The sequence below is a fragment of the Bubalus bubalis genome, chromosome 10, assembly GCF_019923935.1.
Source record: "Bubalus bubalis isolate 160015118507 breed Murrah chromosome 10, NDDB_SH_1, whole genome shotgun sequence".
NCBI classification, from domain to species: Eukaryota; Metazoa; Chordata; class Mammalia; order Artiodactyla; family Bovidae; genus Bubalus; species Bubalus bubalis.
The window spans coordinates 43,902,670-43,925,562 of record NC_059166.1 but is presented as its reverse complement, the minus strand read 5'-3'; the positions used below and the strand labels follow the sequence as shown (position 1 = coordinate 43,925,562).

Genomic DNA, 22,893 nt, shown 5'->3' with positions numbered 1-22,893 from the left:
ACCTTTAAGTTTCCTTGTCAACAGGGACCCTGGAGTCATCCCTTGTCCATTGTGAATGCAGGTGATGGACAGCTCACCATCCATCCTGGCCCCAGTATCACTGAGGAAGCACCTTTGTCGGTCGCACCTAACCGTATCATGGGTCATTGCCCAAGGGCCCCACAAACAGTGAGAGTCATTTTAAGGAGCAGTGGGGTTGAGTAGCAGTTTTTGTCCACACTAAAAGTGAAGTGCTTTCTAGGTAAAAATTCCCAAAGGCTCCATCCGTATCTTCCCACTGCTGGGAGAGGAAGCAGGTGCAACGCCAGCCACATCGTGAGCAAGACTCATGTGGCCAAGGAAAGAAAAGAATGGACACCGCAGGTGATCCCCCTTCCCTTGTAACACGAGAAGCCCCCAGAAAGAGCTGAGGGTGTCTGTGTCACGATCTGGTAGTGACTGCCAGGGACCCCACGTGAGACCTGCCACCTGTGTCTCAGAGCAAGCCCAGTGCCAAAGCCCCTCCTGAGAACTGCATCTCCGAAAAACACAGGCAGAAATGAAGCATGATTCTCATTAGGCCAGTGCACTTCCTCCATGTCTGCGCTGCCTGGATATTAGCCTCTAGTAAAGCAGGGACGTTAACCCAACCAGACAGCAGAAATGCCACACGGGGTGAGCTGGCTTTTCACAGAGCCACGTGCAGTTTATTCAGCCCTCTGTGAGGTTGGCAAGAAGCACATGAAGGGTTTCGATTGGGCATGTTTTGCAAACAGCTTCCAAAGCTCCCTGTACCAACTACAGACATGCCCTGTGGTCACTTCCTCGCTTTCTACCTAGCCTGGTCCCCACCCCTCCGTTACTATCTAGCAGAAATGGAAAGAGAAATATACTGAAAGGATTTAGTTTAGCTAAGAGACAATAAAAAGGAAATTTGAATGGGAAACTGAGTACACTGTATCCCCTAGGGTTTGGAATGGAGGGTTGGGCTCAGTGTCCCAAGCCAGAGTCACATCTGGGTCCGCCACCTGAGAAGGTGGAGGTTTGGTGAGAACAGTTAAAGTTTGTGTTCTCTCTCTCTCTTCACTCATTTCTTTCTCTCTGATCACAACTTTTAGGAGGTTTTCTTTTTTTTCCCCTGAAATTATTCATAAGCGTTCCTGATTCAGAAGCCGGGTCACTGAGTCCATTGGCATAATGATTTCTCTAAGGATACATATCTCGTGAAAAAGACAAATGTCTCTCAGTCTTTCTTTCTTTCTTTTTGTCTCTCTCTTAAGAGGAGCCCCACCATTAACTAAAAAGGGTGTATGTGCATGACAGCTGCATATGTCCAAGGACCTGTCAGTTTCAGAAAAGTCTCCTTTTATCTCTCTTACATCCCAAAAGAGAACTTGAAGTCAATTCTTGAAACTGAATGCCACCAACAAGGGCACAGGCATCTTTCCTGTGTTGAGGCTTTATCACTTGTCTGCCTTAGAACTTTGCAGGGTTTGTGTTGTTTTGTCTTCACTGAGTCTTAGATGTGGCATGTGGGATCTTCATCATTGCAGTGGACGAACTTCTCTCTGGTTGGGGCGCACAGGCTCAGCTGCCCTGAGGCATGTGGGATTTGATTCGCCAACCAGGAATCGAACCCAATTTCCCTGCATCAGAAGGTGGATTCCTAACCACTGGACCATCAGAGAAGTCCCTAGAACTTTTCAGTTTTAAATGAATCAGTGAAATGGAGGAATTATTCAGCCTACACAGTAGTCATAAACAGGACTAGTCTCCCCTCAAAAAATATACACTATTTTCAAAAATATTTTTATTTTCACTTAAAAAAAATGAATCTATTCTTTACATTGCTAAACAGTCTCAAAAGGAATTTTCCAAATTTCTGTGCCATTTCAGGAGTCACATTTAGCCCCTCTCAGTAGTACATTTTGGGTAGAATTGTTATAGTAAAGTTAAAGTTTTCCCAATTTGACCTTTTCATTTTCCTAAAGTAGAAGAGATTAGGTTTTCTAAGAACTGTCTCAGGGACTGAGCATGACTGTTCCTCTTTGAGCTAATTATTTGCTTTGGGGAGTTTCTTGGACCCCAGTGGAAGCGTGGTCTCCAGCAATAACACTGAAGGCAAACTCTTCACAAAGTGAATCATAAATGATTCAGAAGCCAGTATCTCTTGGGCTGATTCTGCCCTGGTCTGCTCTCATGTAAGGTTCCAGGTGACTTCTTTTCCAAGTGAACAGAGTATTCTGATTTCAAGTTATACTCTCTTTACCCTCCCATCTCATCAACGTTGACTTCTCATCCTAGGTATTCCCCAGCTTTGAGAAAAGTTTAAATAAGCACCATATTGTCCTTTATCAACAACCATCTTTTTGAAGTTCCTTTTTAAAAATAATCAAGCAGAACATACCAAGCCCATAATGTACCAAATTTATCAGGCTTTCTCTGTGCCTACAATAATATATAAATATATTCACATGTCTATGGGTTTGGGTTTACTTTAATAGCCTTTAGAGGAACCTGGTGGGCTACAAACCATGAGGTTGCAAAGAGCTGGACACGACTGAGTAACTAAGCACAGCACAACACACATTTACTTACTAAGCAGCTTGCTTTTTGCACAGAGCTGTCTGCTGTGTACATGCCTCTAGGTCAATTGTGTAGGGTTAACACAAGCTTCTTGAATATCCTCGGTTCCTATACATCATAGCTGACTCAGTGACCACCTCAACAGACATTACCGTTTCCTGTATTTCCCTCTTACAAACATTGCTGCAATAAACATTCTTGTGAACATATTTATTTAGTGATGGTGCTTTTATTTTTGTGAGTTCAAGTTCCATAAGTGGGTTAAAGGTTATACTCATTTGTTAAATAGTAAATGTCAAAAGGTTGTAGCAATTCACACAGCCTCCAGCAAAACTTAGGAGCGTGCCCGTTGCCCCCTGTTCCTGCCAGTAGTAGTGGTCACCAGCCCTTTTACATTTGCCAATCTGATAGACAAAACATGATGACTTCTAATGCGGTTGATATTTTTCTTACATGTATTCATCATTTGTATTCTCTTTCTTGGACTTGCCATTTGTCCATTTGTGTGTGTGTGCGTGGTGTTTGACTTCAATGAGTTTACAGAATCCTTAATTTAAGAATATTAATCCTTTCTTGTACATGTTGCTTTGCTTATATCTTCTCCTAGTCTGTTTTTTTAAACTAAATTTTTGGTCTTTGTTTATCATGAAATAAAAATTGTTCATGTATATGGCGATTTGCAGGAGACTCAGGTTCAATCCCAGGGACAGAGAGGAGCCTGGTAGCCTACCATCTCTGGGGTTGCACAGAGTCAGACACAACTGAAGTGACTTAGCAGCAGCAGCAGGTTTGATTCCTGGGTAGGAAGATGCCCTGGAGAAGGAAATGGCAACCTAGCCAGTATTCTTGCCTTGAAAATCCCACGGACAGAGGAGCCTGCTGGGCTACAGTCCATAGGGTTGCAAAGAGTTGGACATGACTGAGCAATTGAGCACAAGCACAAATCTTGAAAAATAATTACAGATTATGTTTGATAATTGTCAAGTCATTTCAGAACCATGACCTTTATCATTAAGTTTCTTGAATTCTTTGTTATTTTTTTAAATTTTTATTTCTCCTAGTCTATTTCTATAGTATCTTTTTCCATTTAAAAAAGTTTAAATTTTATGTAATCAAGTGATCAGTATATTTCTTCATGACTTCATGCCTTCATACCTAAAAAGTCAACGTGGGAATTTTTTTTCTTACTTCCAATTATGAAAAAATGAATAGGTCATATTAAGTGAAAAAAGTAACAAACCGTATACATAACATGGTCCTAGTTTACTTTATAAATATATTATAAACAATAAGAGCAGTATAGATAATAAGATGAAATGGGAGGCAGGGAGAGAGGGAATATAGGGAAAGATTTATTTCTGTGTATTCCTATAATGTTTGATTTCTGTGTACATATATCACACAGGTTTTTGTTTTAATTGAAATACAATTGATATACCATAAAATTCACTCTGTTAATGTGAACAATTCAGTGGTTTTTAATGATTCATAAAGTTGTAGGACCATTACAGTGTCTAATCCCAGAATATTTTCATCACCTCAAAAAAAGAAATAACAATATCCAGTAGCAATCACTTCTCATTCCCCTCTTCCCTTACCCCAAGCTGGTGCTGCTGCTGCTAAGTCGCTTCAGTCGGGTCCGACTCTGTGCGACCCCATAGACGGCAGCCCACCAGGCTCCCCCGTCCCTGGGATTCTCCAGGCAAGAACACTGGAGTGGGTTGCCATTTCCTTCTCCAATGCGTGAAAGTGAAGTCGCTCAGTCGTGTCCAACTCTTCACGACCCCATGGACTGCAGCCTACCAGGCTCCTCCGTCCATGGGGTTTTCCAGGCAAGAGTCCTGGAGTGGGTTGCCATTGCCTTCTCTGCCTCACCCCGAGAAATTACTAATATACCTTTGTCTTCAGTAGATTTGCCCATTCCAGATGTTTCATTTCAGTAGAATCTAGCCACGTGGCCTTTTGTGTCTTGCTTCATCACTTAGCATGTTTTCAAGGTTCCTTCTTGCTATCACTGTATCCACCTGGCACATTATCATGTATTTGTTCTTCACTTCTTTTTATTGCTGAATAATATTCCACTATGTAAATACACTAATTTTGTTGATCCATTCATTGGTTGAGGGATGCTAGGTTATTCCCATTTGGGGGCTATTATTGATTATGCCATGAAGAGTATTTGTGTTCAGGTTTTTTGTAGACATATATTTTCAATTCTTCTCATATACCAAGGAGTGGAATAGCTAAATCATATGATAACTCTAAGTTTAGCCTTTTGAGGAACTACTGGGCTGTTTTCCAAGGTAACTGAGCCATTTTATATTCCCACCAGCCTTGTATGAGGAATCCAGTTTCTCTGCACCCTCATCAACATTTGTTATTGTCCTTTTTTTATATAGTCGTTCTAGTGGTATAGTACCTCATTGTGGTTTACAGGTTTGCTTTTAGAATTTGAAAATTATTGAAAAGTCACAAGCATGTGCCAAGTAGTAAGAGTCTTAGTGAATAGTTTTGTACCACAAGCATTAACTGTAGATTTTAATAAAGAAGCAGCAGGAAGACAGTTTATTTGCATAGTCAAAGGCATTGATTAGTTGGATTTGTTTTATTAACACGCTTCATATCAAGAGTGGTAAAAGCATATGAGGATGCTGCATGTACGTGTATTCTTGTGGATGTGTGAGGGCAGGGAGAAGTAAGGTCCAGAACAAACACTGAAGTGTTATCAAAGAGCCATGTCTGACTCTAACTCTTCCACCCAGATGTTGACTTCCAGACATATGTTGGATATAAAGATTTTACAGCGTTTTTGTGGCTTGTTGAATCAGAAATCTTTTTAAAAGTAACTGTAGTCGGTCTGCTTAATAAAACGAAAACCATTCTGGGCAGCATGGAAGTCAGCCATATTTCGAATGAACACAATGTTTTCGTGTTGGCTAGAAAGACTCTTAGCATCTGGAACTCCAAAGCATGCCGTATGACCAAAAGAAGAAACTTTGTGACAAAGAAAGGTGGTGGACAAACTGAAACACTAATGCTACTGCTACAACTACTGCTCCCGTTAGTAACACTTCGTAATTATAAGGCAGTTCCAACTTTTCAGAGCACTTTCTCCATCTGTTATCTAATTTTTTTCTTCATGGCAACCCTGTAAGCTAAGTAGGACCGCTGTTGAATCCCTCGGACTCCCAGATCCTCAAAGAACTTCAGGACAGAGCAGGAAAAGACTTGCCTGGGATCACACTGCTCAGTAATTGTAGCATCACAACCAAATTCTAGATGTCCTGTGTTTGTTCCAGAAACTGGACGGCGAGATCAGAGGTTAGAAGGACAGTTGTGTGAGAAGCTTGTCTTTGGCAGAGGAGGTTTTGTCTTTGGCATCTGCCCGGCTCAAAGAGGACTGGAATCGTCAGCCCACAGGGCATCAGATCCCCAGACAGCTCACAGGGATCTGAGGGGCTTTCAAGAGCATTTGTGTTAGGGACTTCCCTGGAGGTTCAGTGGTTAAGACTCTGGGCTTCCAATGCAGGGGGTGTGGGTTTGACCCCTGGTCAGAGAACTGTATCTCACATGCCGCTCAGCACAGCTAGAACATTTTTTTTTTAAACAGCATAAATGTTACAGGTTTTGGAGAAGTGACTGTGCTGTTAAGATCCTCAGGGTACTGCTAAGAGGATCCAATTCCTGCAGCTTCTGCTCAGCATCTAATCGTGAAACGAAGAAAGAGATAGGATTGAAGCTTGACCCCAGGGGCTGGTGCTTCTAGTTGGGATCTCTAGACCAAAGAGGTGCTTCTTTTCGCCTTTTTTCTGCAACATTTGCATCTCTGTCCTGCCTCTCCAGTAGCCCCCATCCAGCACACCAAAGACATCAGGCAAGTGAGATGTGTATTGAGAGGCATGGCAAGGTGAGGTAGCCAGAGTACCGGCTGATCACCAGCCTGTGACAAGCGTGCCAGGCGGCCAAGGTCACTGGGAAACCCAGGAGTGTTGATGTTTGGGAGTGGGAATTCTTTTCTCTTTGGTCTCGTAATTGAATTTGCTGCTAGAAGTTATATTTCTCATACAATTCTTAAATGATATTTTTGTTTCACTGGAAGAGAGGGGATGTTGTTTGGGCGGTAGAACCAGGGTAGGTGTTGGCAGGAGAGAGAAAGAGAACAGCTGATTTCTGCCTGGTGAGAAAGAAGCGCCAGCCCCTGGGGTCTAGCTGGCAGCATCCCGTGGTCAGGCCCCTGAGGAGGAATATTTAAGCTTCATTCACTGTCCAAATGTCACAGCCTCTTCCCATTTTTGTCAGCCCTTGGGGCCAGAGGTTACCTGCACCGCAGGGGCCACTCATTTCACCATCGGCTCCAGAGCTGGAGACCCCAGGAGTAAAATCCCCTCCTCTGGTTAATACTGACCCAGCCCAGAGTGAGTCCCAGGTGAAAACATCCTCCACCGTGGTCCTTAGAGGATGAGACAAGCCAAGATGCCCCTGACACCCAGAGTGAGTCTCCACTGGGATCCCAAGCTGGGGCACCACCTGTCTAAAGAGACCATGGGCTTCCTGAACCCCTTGGGCCCTCACCCTTCTAAACAGCCTGGTCAGCTTTCTGTGCCTCTATGCTGAGCCTCATGCATGACTGATCACTGAATGTAGCCGCAGGCTGGCCGCTTAACAGGTGATGCTGCTGGTTCGCTGGACTTTGCATCCCGTCACCTCACTATTTATGAGGGTCTGGGGAATGAAAACTGTCACCTCTGAGAAGTGAAATCCTGGAGGAATCAGTGGGTGGAGGGACAGTAAATAAGATGTGAAGCCCTATTGGGTCTATTTGAGTTGGAAAAGTTTGCCGGAAGAAAAGCAGGAGGGCCTCAGCCTTCTCAGTGTCCAAGGCCAAGTCACTTTAGCTGACTTTTGAGCCCATTTGAGGAATAGGTGGGTGCCTTCCAGCCTGGGAAAGGAACGTTTTCCCAGCTCCTCAGTGGGTCTGTGGCTGACATTTATCTCCAGGGAAGATGCCCGTCAGTTTAGAACTTCCTACCCTGAAATTGGCGAATAGCTGTGGTAAGGTTTCTGCCACACCTTTCCAAGAACGATGTCAGGGGCTTCCCTTTGGTAGTTGGGGTAATCCCTCCCTTGCTTGAGGGGATCGCAGCACACTTTAGAAAGAGACCAGAGTAGTTGGGGCTGGGGGGATTTTTTTCACATGGAAGAGTCTATAGCGGACAATTTTCCTTCAACCTCTGCAAAGCAGCTTGAGTTGCAACAGCTCTGCTGAAAAGTTATATGGCCTTTTGCTTCAAGGACTTTGAAACCAGCATTGTTGATTTTTCCTCTTTCCTGTCAACCTCGGTGCTGTTACCATAGTGGTTTATTTTTCATATGGGCTGTCTAGAGAATGTTAAATACAGTAGCCCTTGGTATAGAAGGCCTTGTGACTTTCCCTGTGGCCTGAGCCATAGGTATATATTCTGTCTGAAAATGTAGAGCATCAGCAGAATTGCTTTGTTGTCAGCAGAGGGGGAGACGCCGTGAGGCCCAAAGCATTGTCATGCCTGCTGTGAAAACACGCCTGCTGCCTGGTGTGGGGACATCCGTGTGCCCAATAGACAGACCTCTGTGTTGTGTAGGTACTGTCCAGGATCTGAGTCTGTTTGTTATCCAAGGCATATAAAAGGGAAATCAAACATTCTTTCGTATCATTATAAGCCCTGTGCAAACACGGCCTGTGGACAAAGCCCTTTGCCGGGCCCATAACAAGGAGCTGTTTGTGCTGACCGCCGTCATTAGCGGCTGGAGCAGGGCTGAGCCGACTGTGCTCTTATGCACACTGTGGTGATTTCTGCTCTCCTGAGCCAGCACTGGACAGCTGTCATGGGACAGAGGTTGCCCTATGGAAGTTCAATCAGAGCACCCATCGGGAGCCTTCAGCAAATGCCACGTCTCACAGGCTCAGAGCTATGAAGAAACCTGACTGAGCCGTCGCACCCAGCCGCAGGAAGGCAGATGATCATTTACTAAGATTGCCTTTGTGCCAGGGGATTAAGTAACCACAAATGCCAGGGTCCAGACTCACTCAGGGTCTGTCTGCCTCTGATGCAACCAAAGCAAAAGCCTGAGCTCAGGATTAAAGATCTTCCTCTCACTCCCCTGAACGACCCAGACATAACCCTGTAGGTTCTGAATACTAACTAAGGGCTATTTCTTCACCAAAAGGATTTTGATCAATTAAACCCAGAATGGCCTGTCTGTTCCTCTGGTTATCCAAGTTCACTCGAGTCGACTTGTTCTGTCTGCTAAAGTTATGCTGTCCAGTACGGGAGGCACACGCCGCATGTGGCTACTGAGCACTGGAAATGAGGCTAGTCTGAATGGTGAGGCACACCCAAGTATAAAATGCACCTCAGGTTTTGAAAATGTGGTATCCCCCCAAAAGTGAAATATCTCATTAATTTTATGCTGATTACTGTTGATAATATTTTAGCTACATTAGGTTCTATTTGGTATATTATTAAAATTAGTGTCACCTGTTTTCTTTTCACTTCCTTTAACGTGGCTACTAGAAGGCGTAACAATCCCACTGGCAGCTCACGTTGTTTGCATTGGACAGCGCTGGGCTAGAGCCTGAACGAAGTTTAGGTTTATAGCTCCATCTGCTGGTGTACCCAAAGCAGATGCTCGTGTTAAGCAGGCACTCAGCCCCTGAGCTGGGAAACACTGTGTCTTGGCCAAGCAACACTCAACCTTCCACATCCAGAAGCTTCTGGACGGGACCAGAGCTGACTCCTGAAGTCTCTGCCTCATAGGGAGTCCTGAAGGGGGCAGTGGCAGACTGCTGGAAGGTGCAGGTCTGTGTTCTCTATCTTGTGGGTGCTGAGGAAGCTCGAGAGAACGTTGGTTCTCTGCTAAATGCTAAAGAAGGATTCTTTGGAGGATGCTCACCTTTTCCTTGATTTATAAGAATTTGAAAGTGAGACTCTTGCTGAAAACAGTATCTGCATCAATGATTTGTTGCTGCGTAACAAATCATCCCAGGGCTTCCCAGGTGGCACTAGCGGTAAAGAACCTCCCTGCCAATGCAGGAGATGTAAGAGATGTCGGTTCTATCCCTGGGTGGGGAAGAACCCCTGGAGGAGAGCATGGCGACCCTCTCCAGTATTCTTGCCAGGAGAATCCCGTGGACAGAGAAGCCTGGTGGTCTATGGTCTATAGGGTCAAAGAGTCAGACACAGCTAAAGAGACTTAGCACGCACCCATGCAACAAATCACCCCAAAACTTTGTAGCTTCGAACAGTCATTTAACATTTCTCATTGTTTCTGTGGGTCTGGAATTCAGAAGTGGCCCATCTGAGCATGCCTGGCTCAGAATATCTCGTGGGGTTTAAGTCAGATGTTGGCAGGAGGCAACCTCTGGAGGTTTGCCTGGGCCTGGAGGATCCTCATCCAAGGTGGCTCATTCATGGGACTGATGAGGTGATGCTGACTGTTGGCTGGAGACCTCAGTTCCTCTCTACCTGGGCCTCTCCACAATGTGTCCTAAAGAGAGCACAGTCTTAGATAGTGGTCCCCAACCTTTTTGGCACCAGGGACCGATTTTGTGGAAGATAATTTTTCCACAGACTGATTGTGGGGAAGATGGTTTCTGGATGATTCAAGCGCATTACATTTATTGTGCCTTTTATTTCTGATCAAATGCTGCTGCTGGTCTGTCAGGAGGTTGCTGGTCCACAGCCTGAGGTCGGCCCTGATCTAAGAGGCCTAAGAAGATACCGTACAGGTCTTATGATGTCACCTCAGAAGTTACATGGGTTACTCCCATTTCATTGTTTTGGTCCAAAGGCAGGAACATGCATTCCACCTTTTGACAGAGGAAGGTCAGCATCACATTGTAAAAGAAAATGTGAGAGCATGGTCCATTTTATTTTCCAAAAATCCATAGTGCCTCATGGGTATATAATAGCACTGTGCAGCTAAAAAGCATGCCCCATTTTGCAGATGAGGAAACTGGGGCTCAGAAAAGTATGGTGACCAGCCTGAAGTCTCAAGTCTGGCAGGAAGGACTAAAAGCCAGTTCTAACTCCTAGATCGCAATGATGTAGCCTCGCCAGGTTCTCTCCCTATGTCTGTCTCCCTTACGCTGCTGCAACTGCACATCACACCGACTGTTTCTTCTTTCCAGCATCTCCAGGGTGTACAGGGCTCTCTTAATTCAAGTGTTTTAGATGATTCCTCTGATGATGTCTGTCTATAAATTGTTACTTCACTGAGTTGAGGCTCAATAGGAGTGGGTTTCAACTAATTGTAGAGCCCTGCTTACAAAAGTGCTGTGGCCATGACAGTGTATACATTTTCCATTGTTTCCATGCTGTTTGCTCCTAAGATCTCAGGAATGATAACCACATCATAATATGTGTGTGCTCACATTATGTTTGTCTGAATATTTCATCCTATTTATATTTGAAACAGGAAAGAATCATCACTGCTTGCTTCAGTCGTTTTCATAGTACTTGGTCATCATTAAAAAGGAGATTTTACCATTTTTTGATGTTCCACTCTCCAGAATGAAAACTATAAAATCCAGCTGCCATAATCATGTTCTGTTATTCTTGGTTGCAGGTCAAACTTCCATTTCCTGTCGATCAAATCACAGACCTTCCGAGGAATGACTTCCAGATGATGATCAAGATGCACAAGCTGACGTCGGAGCAGTTAGAGTTCATTCACGATGTCCGCCGGCGCAGCAAAAACCGCATCGCCGCCCAGCGCTGCCGCAAGAGGAAGCTGGACTGTATTCAGAACTTAGAATGTGAAATCCGCAAACTGGTGAGTTGGCTCGCCCTTTGCTGTCAGCAACCTGGAATGACCAAGACTGATGCAGACTTTCAGTAGCAAAGGCCAGACAGGCAGAGAGAAGGGCCACCATTCAGGGACATTCGCATTGATTTTTAAAGGAGTTCTTAAAAAATAATAGCTTTACATCTGTAATATATGTGTGTCTATGCGGCTGTGTGATTGTGTGTCAGTATTTTATATCTTAGCCATTTGTATAGCTCACAGGGGCAGTCGTCCCTGGGTGTGCTCAAACCACCAACTTCCCCGGTGGCTCAGCTGGTAAAGAATCTTCCTGCAATGCATTCGATCCCTGTGTTGGGAACATCACCTGCAGAAGAGAGAGGCTACCCACTCCAGTATTCTGGCCTGGAGAATGCCATGGACTGTATAGTGCATGGGGTCGCAAAGAGTTGGACAACACTGAGTAACTTTCACTTTCACATTCGTTTAGAGGTGATTCTTTTTTTTTTTTTTTTTTTTGAAGTCTAATTGATTTACAGTGTTGTGTTAGTTTCTTTTGTACAGCAAGGTGACTCAGTTATATGCATATACTTTTTCATATTCTTTTCCATTATGGTTTGTCATAGGATACTGAATGTAGTTCCCTGTGCCATATACTAGGACCTCGTTGTTCATCCATCCTGTGTATAATAGCTTGCCTCTGCTAATCTGAAACTACCATTCCTTCCCTCCTGTAGAGGTAATTCTTCTTATTTTCCATTCAACGTGAGTCTAGAGCTAACATTTATTGCTGCATATGTGGATCAGGTATTATTCTGGTCTCTTTCTGTAGATGTTGCATGTAATCTTCACATCAGTCCTATGATTTAAGTACTACTTTATCTCCATTCACAGAGAAGGAAACCAGAGTGCAGAGAGGTTTGGTAACTCCCCACCATGTGATGGAGCTTGAAAGCAAGTCTGGTTGTCTGATCCCAGATCTTGTTATTGCACTTTCTCCTGCCTCCCACGGAGGTGTAGGTTAGGGGCAGGACTCCAGCCTGCCACCAGGGGCCGCTCAGCCACCTGATCTCCTGAAGCCCTTCAGCAGCCCTGGGGTCCTGAATTCTGCACTTCTGCCTCTGAGTGGTTGTCACCTCTTCCTGTGCCTGGGAGTCTTTTGTCTCTGGGACTATTGTTTGATCTTTCAAGCCTCCCCCTCACTCAGTAGTCTGCATTCCCTTCTGGATCAGCAACCTTAAGCTACAGGAAGTAAATCCAAGTGGCTTCTGGTTCCTGACTGTACCCTTGAGCCTCATTCAGCTCATTCATTGCTGGCCCAATCCTAGAAATTCATCCCAGGTCCCATGTCTGTGGCAGCCTGAAGAAGAGGGAGGCCACGTACTGTGGTCATGACCTGAGTTTGGGTCCTCAGGCTATACATGACAGTCCTTTGCCTCATGGTAAGCCAATGTCCTAATGAGAACCTAAGAGCATAAGACATTTGAGAGTTCAGGTTCAGTTCAGTTTAGTCACTCAGTTGTGTCCGACTCTTCACGACCCCATGGACTGCAGTATGCCAGGCTTCCCTGGCCATCACCAACTCCTGGAGCTTACTCAAACTCATGTCCATCGAGTTGGTGATGCCATCCAGCCATCTCATCCTCTGTCATTCCCTTCTCCTCCCTCCTTCAATCTTTCCCAGCATCAGAGTCTTTTCAAATGAGTCCGTTCTTTGCATCAGGTGGTCAAAGTATTGGAGTTTCAGTTTTAGCATCAGTCCTTCCAATGAACACCCAGGACTGATCTCCTTTAGGATGGACTGGTTGGATCTCCTTGCAGTCCAAGAGACTCTCAAGAGTCTTCTCCAACACCACAGTTCAAAAGCATCAATTCTTCGGCACTCGGCTTTCTTTATGGTCTAGCTCTCACATCCATACATGACTGCTGGAAAAAAAAATAGCTTTGACTAGACAGACCTTTGTCGGCAAAGTAATGTCTCTGCTTTTTAATGTGCTGTCTAGGTTGGTCATAATTTTTCTTCCAAGGAGCAAGTGTCTTTTAATTTCACGGCTGCAGTCAACATCTGCTATGATTTTGGAGCCCAAAAAATAAAGTCTCTCAGTTTCCATTGTTTCCCCATCTATTTGCCATGAAGTGATGGGACCAGATGCCATGATCTTCGTTTTCTGAATGTTGAGTTTTAAGCCAACTTTTTCACTCCCCTCTTCCACTTTCATCAAGAGGCTCTTTAGTTCTTCGCTTTCTGCCATAAGTGTGGTGTCATCTGCATATCTGAAGTTATTGATATTTCTCCCAGCAATCTTGATTCCAGCTTGTGCTTCATCTAGTCCAGCATTTCTCGTGATGTACTCTGCATGTAAGTTAAATAAGCAGGGTGACAATATACAGCCTTGACATACTCCTTTCCCAGTTTGGAACCAGTCCGTTGTTCCATATCCAGTTCTCACTGTTGCTTCTTGACCTGCATACAGATTTCTCAGGAGGCAGGTCAGGTGATCTGGTATTCCCATCTCTTGAAGAATTTTCCACAGTTTGTTATGATCCACACAAAGACTTTGGCATAGTCAATAAAGCAGAAATAGATGTTTTTCTAGAACTCTCTTGTTTTTTTGGTGATCCAGCTGATGTTGGCAATTTGATCTCTGGTTCCTCTGCCTTTTCTAAATCCAGCTTGAACATCTGGAAGTTCACGGTTCATGTACTGTTGAAGCCTGGCTTGGAGAATTTTGAACATTACTTTGCTAGCGTGTGAGATGAGTGCAATCGTGTGGTAGTTTGAGCATTCTTTGGCATTGCCTTTCTTTGGGATTGGAATGAAAACTGATCTTTTCTGGTCCTGTGGCCACTGCTGAGTTTTCCAGATTAGCTGGCATATTGAGTGCAGCACTTTCACAGCATCATCTTCCAGGATTTGAAAGAGCTCAACTGGAATTCCATCACCTCCACTAGCTTTGTTCATAGTGATGCTTCCTAAGACCCACTTGAGAAACTTTGAATAAATGTTACTTGTTGTCTGGACTTGTGGAGACAGTGGGGGAAGGAGAGGGTGGGGTGAACCAAGAGAGTAGCACTTACATATCTCCACTACCATGTATGAAATAGACAGCTAGTGGGAGGCTGCTGTACAGCACAGGGGGCTCAGCTCAGTGCTCTGTGACAACCTACAGGGATAAGATGGGAGTGGGGGATGGGAATGAGGCTAAAGGGAGGGGATATATGTATAGGTATAGCTGATTCACGTTGCTATGCAGCAGAAACTAACACAGGATTGTAAAGCAATTAAAAAATTAAAGAAAAAAATTTTAATGTTACCGGTTCTCAAGATAGTCCTGGACATCATGTTTTGTTTTCTTTTTAATCTAATTAACACCCACCAACCAGGGAAGATTTACGCATGTTCAGCAGCTCCCATCACCTACACGATAAAGGCCAGGTTCCTCAACAAGATGCACTGTGCTGTCTGTGACTCAGTCTACCCCTCTAGTGTCACCTTCCACTCCCTTCCTGGAACTGGACCCCCAAGAAAGTCAAACTCGGTGCACTTCCCTCAGCCCCATCTCCTGCTGTCTGCATCTCTGTGTTCCTGCCTCGGCTGTGTCTCCTCTACCTGGGACAGTCCTCAACTGTTTTCTTATCTGTGTCTTTTGTTCCTTAAAAGTCAGGTTACTGTCTCCTCCTAGAAACCCCTTTCCTGAGTCTTTGGTGAGGCTGAGTCTCTGTCCTCGGAGCCCTTTCTGACATCTGACTTTGTACTTATCACATTAGTCTTGCATTATCTGTGTATCTGTCTGTCTCCTCAATCCCGGGCCTAGACTATAGATTGCTCATGACAAGAACAGTCTTGACGATCTCTGAGTCTCCAGTGCAAGCCCACTGAAGCCTCTCAGGAAATGTCTGTTGCCCTAAAATGTATTGGAAATTGTGACTGAGTCCTGGGATTGAAAATTCCTTCTTTTTTCAAATTTTTCTTTAATGTTGTTCTAACAACAACAACGATGAGGCTTCCCAGGTGGCGCTAGTGGTAAAGAACCCTCCCGCCAATGCAGGAAATGTCTGAAAGGCAGATTCAATTCCTGGGCCGGAAAGATCCCCTGGAGGAGGGCATGGCAACCCACTCCAGTATTCTTGCCTGGAGAATCCCATGGGCAGAGGAGCCTGGAGGGCTACAATCCATGGGGTCCCAAAGAATTGGACACAACTGAGCGACCAAGCACACACATGTAACAACAGCAACAAAAAATGTTTAATTTAAGCTGACATCAGGAAGCCAGATACTGCTGCTGGTGAGTGTGGGTCTTCTGGAAGCCTGCTTGGCTTAGCTAGGTACTCAGGCGAGGCTGGGCCTGCTGGGGATAAGCCATAAAGCCTTAAGCATATGCCTATGGTAATTCTGGCCCTGCGCTCTTTTCCAGGTACAGGAATAAATCTAATGACCCATATTTGAGAAATGCCTAATTTTTTGTAATTAGATCTCTTCTCTGTGTACTTATGTCATACTGAACAAATGGAAAAAGTCTAAGCCACACACCGGGCAGAAACTTAGAGCTCTGTGCTGATATTGCTCAGCTGAAACCAGAGGGCATCTCCTAGTTCTCCCCTTGCCTTTTGGAAACCCCTTGAATAATGTGCTACGTTCCCCATGGAATGCGAGTGTCATGTGCGCATCCACAGTACACCTGTGAGTTAAAGCATCCTGCTGTTAACCGAGGCCTGATTTACACGGCCTTTCCTGCAGAGAGCCAAAACACTGCCACAGGCAGCATTTCGTTTTCTTCCTTCTAGAAAGTGGCCCAGGACATGTTGCAGGTCGGTGGGCGTTGAGGGGTAGGTGACTTGGCCAAGAAGATGTGGCAGAATTGAGACCGGGGGTGGTGTTCCCTCTCAGTTTGCTGAGTTGCAGGTCCGGGGAAGGAGGTCCAAGTTGCACAGCTACTGGTGTAAGATGTCCTTTCCTTGGGAGCCCTCCGGGTGTGTTTATTCCGTACCTCCACTGCCACCAGCCCGCTGGGGGGCGGTGTCCACAGGCTGGTCCCGCCCACTCACTCCCACTGGTCTCCCGCATGGCACTCACTCTGCTTTTGCAAACTCACAAAATGTATTTCTCTCTCAAGTTGCACTTGTACATCTGTTTATTTTTCATCTTTAAAACATGTTTTCCTGATAAATTTATAAATATTTTAGCAGGTGCCCTTTTCCGTGTAAATCTCTATCTCCGACACACATGCCCATGCTGCCTGCCAGATTGCATTCGTGTTTCAGCACGTGCAGCTCCCATGTAGGAGACCCCGTGGTCATATGTTTGCCTCACTCTCCTCTCGCTCTCTCTCAATCTCTGGCTCTCTCTCTTCCCTCTTCCCTCTTCTCTCTCTCTTTCCTGTCCTCTCTCATCCACTCCTCAGCCCTCAGCGTACCCTTGCAAAGGGTCAGGACTCACTTCGCACCCCTTCAAATGTCCCGTCTCTCCATCCATTTCACAGCAGTGTGTCTCAGGGAGATTCCTTATGTTCTGTCCTGTCACAGATAGTTATGACCACATTCATCTCTCTGGTAGGGTGATGAATTTTAGTAACACTAGAGTCTATATGGCATCTTCTCTGAGGAGAACATCTCAGAACCCTGGGCTAGTACACTAAGCCTGTCTTAGCACCTCTGTGGGCACTTTCCATGTCCAGAGAGACTGGGTACTTGAGACTCACTACATAGTCCTCAGCCATCATAGGAGGACTCGTTGTGTTCAGTCCATCTGCTGCAAAGGCCAAGAGCGTGCTGATATAGGGTGAACCATAAGAAACTTCAGTAGTTGAATTTTTTTTGCAATTTTAATGTTTTTTTTTAATAGACTTGCATTTTTAGAGAAGTTTTAGGTTCACAGAAAAATTAAAGGGAAAATAAGAGTTCCCACCTGCTCCTTCCCTCTGCTCACTCACAGTCTTCTCAGAATGGTGTGTTTGTTACAGTTGGTGAGTCTGTATTGATACATTGTAATCACTCAAAGTCCATAATTTGCCTTAGGGGTCATTCTTGATGTTGTATGTTCTGGGAGTTTGGACAAATGTATAATGATATGTATTTGCTATGACAGTGATGTGTTGCATGCCCTAAAAATCCTTTGTGTTTCAGTTATTCTTACCTCCCTCCCCAACTCCAGCCCCTGGCAGATACTGATCTTTTTGTGTCTCTATAGTTTTGCCTTTTTACAGAATGTCTTATAGTTGGAATTGGTCAGTTACTTTTGACCTTCAGAAATCAAACGCTAATGTATCTGGGGGAGATTTTCAACTATAAGGTTGGAAACTGAGAGTTTTCCAGTTGATTCTCTTCAAACCCAAAATACCAGGAAACTGGAACCTTGATTGTCTACAGTTTTCTGGTGGGTGGAGACTTTGCTGGTTGCTTGGCCAGGGCTTCCCTGGTGGCTCAGCTGATGAAGAATCTACCTGCAATGGAGGAGACCTGGGTTCAATCCCTGGGCTGGGAAGATCCCCTAGAGAAGGGAACAGCTACCCACTCCAGTATTCTGGCCTGGAGAATTCCATGGACTATATATAGCCCATGGGGTCGCAAAGAGTCGGACAAGACTGAGCAACTTTCACTTTTTTGGCTAAGCCTCAGAAAAGGATGAAGAACTGCCACAGGGAAGGTGTCAGGGATGCTGGCACATCTCAGTGGGCTGCTCAGATGGGAGACATGGCGAAAATATGGATAGGGAGCTTTTAAGTTTCTAGATTCTGACCTAGTCATTCATGAATGCATGTGTGCCAAGTTCCTTCAGTCATGTCCAACTCTTTGCGACCCCATGGATTATAGCCCACGAGGCTCCTCTGTCCATGGGATTGTCCAGGCAAGAATAATAGAGTGAGTTGCAATGCCCTCCTCCAGGGGATCTTCCTGACATAGGGTTTGAACCTATGTCTCCTGTGGCTCGTGCATTGCAGGCAGATTCTTTATCGCTGAGGCACTGGGGAAGCCGCAGTCATTCTTGAGTTACACTCTAATGTAGGATGCAAAAAACTGAAGTAGGAACCCCCCACAGAACACAGGGTATCAGCTCCTCCCATTCAGGCTGGATCAGTTCAGTTCAGTTGAGTCGCTCAGTCGTGTCCGACTCTTTGTAACCCCATGAATTGCAGCACGCCAGGCCTCCCTGTCCCTCACCAACTCCTGGAGTTCACTCAGACTCACGTCCATCGAGTCAGTGATGCCATCCAGCCATCTCATCCTCTTTTGTCCCCTTCTCCTCCTGGCCCCAGTCCCTCCCAGCATCAAAATCGTTTCCAATGAGTCAACTCTTCGCATGAGGTGGCCAAAGTCCTGGAGTTTCAGCTTTAGCATCATTCCTTCCAAAGAAATCCCAGGGCTGATCTCCTTCAGAATGGACTAGTTGGATCTCCTTGCAGTCCAAGGGACTCTCAAGAGTCTTCTTCCAACACCACAGTTCAAAAGCATCAATTCTTCAGCGCTCAGCTTTCTTCACAGTCCAACTCTCACATCCATACATGACCACTGGAAAAACCATAGCCTTGACTAGACGGACCTTTGTTGGCAAAGTAATGTCTCTGCTTTTCAGTATGCCTCTTTTTCCTGTCTTATCCAGGTGTGTGAGAAAGAGAAGCTGTTGTCAGAGAGGAATCAGCTGAAAGCATGCATGGGAGAACTGCTGGACAACTTCTCTTGCCTCTCCCAGGAAGTCTGCCGAGACATCCAGAGCCCCGAGCAGATCCAGGCCCTGCATCGGTACTGCCCTGTCCTCAGACCCGTGGGTCTTCCCACAGCCCCCAGTATTAACCCCACACCCCTGAGCGTGGAGCAGAACCTTGCCGCCCCTCAGTGCGTGGTGGGGGAAAGTGCACCCTGCTGCTTAGAGCAGGGGGCAGCGGCCCCCGGCCCCCCCTGGGCCCCCAGCAATGCCTCAGAGAACTGTACTTCTGCTCGGAGGCTGGAAGGCACTGACCCAGGGACCTTCTCTGAGAGAGGGCCTCCCCTGGAACCCAGAAGCCAAACGGTGACCGTGGACTTCTGCCAGGAAATGACTGATAAGTGTACAACGGATGAACAACCCAGGAAAGATTACACCCAGTGACGGCCTGCCGCCAAGTTCTCAGCCCTCTCCCACACAGGTGTCCTTGGGTCAGGCTGCGGTGCTGTTCGTCTGTCGTCTGGAAGAACCGAGAAGGAATCTGGTGCACACTACAGCGGTCTTAGCAGCAATACTGTTTCTTAGTATTCTCTCCTCCCTTCAAGCAGGAGCAACATATAGTTACCTTCACAATGGTGCTACCCCTTGTTCAGGCAAGGAAAGACGACAGTGGCAACGCTGTCTGTCTGTGGGTTCATTTCAGTCTTTACAGGGATAGATTATAACACCTCTAGGACCCAACCACGGATTTCTTTTCTCAGTGGCCCATGTCACAAACCCTATCTCAGGAATTTCTTCTGAATGTTCAACTTTTTTCATGGAAGACAGCTTCTATACACATCAAAGTTTTATAGCTAGACTGTACATATTATATATATAATATATATGAAATATATTATCTCTCTCCATATGCAAAAGTCCTGCATGCCTCAATTTTCTCATCCTAAAACTGGAAACTTGGTTTCTCGTTTATAAACAGGTTCCAACATTCCTCTTCTTTTGTCTCCGATGCTAGAACCGGTTTGTAACTGTTAACCTGGTCGTTTTTCTTGCTTCACAGTTGAAGTTGTGCTTATTTATGGACAGAATTCAGTGTTGGAAGCTTTCTTTGACATTTTATTTCAGACCTTTTATTTTTTTGTTGGTTTGGTTTGATTTGGGCACTGTCAGACGGTGCCAGTTGAGTATCATGGGTTGTTTTTTTTTTTGTTTTTTTTTTTTTTTGGTTTTTTTTTTGCGGATACTGTACAGTCAAGGTCAACTTTGCCACTTGCACTGAGTTTTGGGTCAAACCTATTTTCTTATATGAAGTTGTCACTTCAGTATAACTCAAGTAAACTGTATATTCTTTGCTCTTCAAAAAGTAAAACAGCTAATTAAAAAAAAAAAAAAAGCACTCAGGTGATAATTATGTAAGAAAAACAATCTTGCCAAATAATGAATTCATCCTAGGATGTAGACAATAATCTGCTTGAATATTTTTATATCTCACCTCCTCCCCACCTTTTCCTAAGCAAAGTTAAAATGCAGAGAGTTCAGAGTTGATGTTCAGATTTCTAAGGGGGGAAAGAGTTTGGACATCTCACTGGAAAGTGCATTGAAACAGCGGGAATCGTCATGTTATACTGGAACTCAGCAGGCTTTGGCTCCTAGATACCAAGTTAGAACTGGTTTCTCAGACAGGGAGTAAGTCCCATTCATTTCAACACTGCCCCAGGCCTCTGCCTGCTCTGGATGTACAGGACAAGTAGGAACTTCTCCGTCAAAGGACTTGGCTGCTTGGCCACCCAGCCCCAGACCTGCCTCCCCTGGGACTCACCTGAGGGGGTTTGAGTCATCGCCCTGGGGGTCCCACTTTTATGCGGCATCCTGGGGTTAATGCCGCTGGCCCTGCCCAAGTAGGAGAGAGCAGGACAGTTGTAGCCTGATGTCTGTTCCTGGCGCAGACAAAAGCATTTCTTTCTCCCTTCTTTCTCCAAATGCTTTAAGTTGCATCCTGAGGTTTTCCCACCAATTCTCTTGGTCTGAAGGCAGATTTCATCTGAGGCTTTGGACACAATGCGTCCAGGAGCCCTCCCTGCCCCTCACCCCCACCACGCACCTCCCTACTCTCTCCTGATGATGATTTCCTTCTTTTGCTGCAAAAAACTTATTGGCTTGCAACCCACAGAGAGTGGCTTCCCTTGGCTCAGGGGGCGTGTGGGCCCCTGGCTGCGTTTACAGGAAGGGGTGCAGACCCCTTGAAGCCTGTGTTGGGGGAGAGGTCAGCACCCCCTTTCCTGTGGGTCCTCCAGCTTGGCTGCGGGGAGGAGTCCCGAACAGTTTAATGTGGGGGTGGGGTGGTGGGCCATGGGGACTAGATGGTTGATTTTGTTTCTTCATTTGTGCCATTGTTTGGACGATATTAAAGCTGCATGTGAAAGGGGAAATTAGTATATGACGTAGGCGAAAAGTGAAATCATAGTAACATGTTTTAGTATTATTAACTTTTTTCTGTACAAATATTAGTGCTAAATGTTTAAATATGTATGAATGCCAGAAATTTGTTGGTTCATGCGGTAGGGTTTAAAAAAACAAACAAAAAAGGCTTTTCTTTGAAAATAGTTCCACTTTTAGAACCTGCCTCTGGGTTTTTGTTTTTTCTCGTGTGTGTGTGTGTGTGTGTGTGTGTGTGTGTGTGTGTGCGCGCGCGCGCGCGCGCGTGCGCACGCGCATGCGCACTTGTCTAAGATACGTTTTGCTCCTGCTCTGAGTAGAAGCTGCGGTTTCTGTTGTGGCTGTTGGAATTTCTTGGCCTAGTTCTGTGCTTCTCTGTGAGGTTTGCCTTTGGGGAAAACTGGGGACAGCTCCAGTTTAAACTCAATGTGAAAGCCGTGATCCATCATAGGTGTGTGTTCTGGTGGAAGAGTTGGCTAAAAGGTTTGGTTTTGTTTTGTTTTGTTTTGTTTTTTTGGTTTTTTAACTCTCTTGTTGCCTTTTTTAAGTGACCTCCTCTTCTTTTAAAAAAGGAATGTTTTCTGCTCATATCATAACCAGGTCCAAACTGGCTCATTGCTGTGAATGACCCTGGTACCCACTCATGTGCATCTGGTCATCTTGACCCCGTTCTGAACGCCCCCCTTTCCTTTGTCCTGCACTGCTGGCTTCCAGCTAGGGAGGGGGTTCCTGTATTTCTCTCCCCCAAACTCAGCCCATGGCCTCCTCTGGCCAGCTCCTGCCTCAAATGTCTTCCTCTTCCCTAACCACACCCTCGCCACGCCTGCCATGGGAACCAGTTAAAAACACTGCTGGAGAAACTGTCTTTCGATTTCTTGGAGATTTGAACAAGTTGTTGGAATTTGGTTCACTGTCCACCAGGAACAGCGACTGGCTTTTTTCAGTTGTTGACGTGACATGTCTGTGTCTCTTACTGGTCTGAACCATGTGCTTGTCAAGATTATTTCCAGGTTGATTCAAAGGGAGGACTAGCTGGGGACCAGGGTCCAGGTTGCCTCAAGTGGAGTTTTAAAACCAGCCTGTCTCCTTTTCCTGGGATCCATTAGTGCAACCCGAGTCTTTTATGAACGAGAAAAGCAAGTTAACAGCAAGGAATAGTGTTTGTGTGGAATGGTGACATCTAGTTGTACCATTAAGGTTCTATCCTTACAGATATAAGGAACTCTGGCATTTATATTCCAGCCATGAAATGTTCAGGAGGGTCCTTGTGACAGGAAATTGTGTCTCCAAGTGGCCGGGGTAGGCATGGGCTGCTGCAGCAGGGACAATGGAGGTGAATCCTGTGGCTACTTAACATCTGCCTGAAACTAGTCCTCCCCTCGGATCTGCCTTTTTTCTACTTGTGTCTCCAGACAACCTCACTTCGTTCAGATTGGTCCAGCTTGGGCAGGTGCATGCTTTGCTGTATATGT

The 22,893-nt window shown here is 45.4% G+C and overlaps 1 protein-coding gene across 7 annotated transcripts in view; it reads left to right on the top strand.

Moving 5' to 3' along the window:
* BACH2 (BTB domain and CNC homolog 2) overlaps positions 1-21,407 on the top strand; it is a 391,493-nt gene extending 370,086 nt beyond the window's left edge. For all 7 annotated transcript variants that reach the window (XM_044924298.2, XM_006055353.4, XM_044924299.2 and 4 more), the window contains 2 exons: positions 11,170-11,376; positions 18,944-21,407. In XM_044924298.2, coding sequence (XP_044780233.2) covers positions 11,170-11,376; positions 18,944-19,429 — 693 coding nt within the window. In that variant the 3' untranslated portion in view covers positions 19,430-21,407. The remainder of the gene's footprint in view (positions 1-11,169; positions 11,377-18,943) is intronic.
* Positions 21,408-22,893: the final 1,486 nt, after the last annotated feature.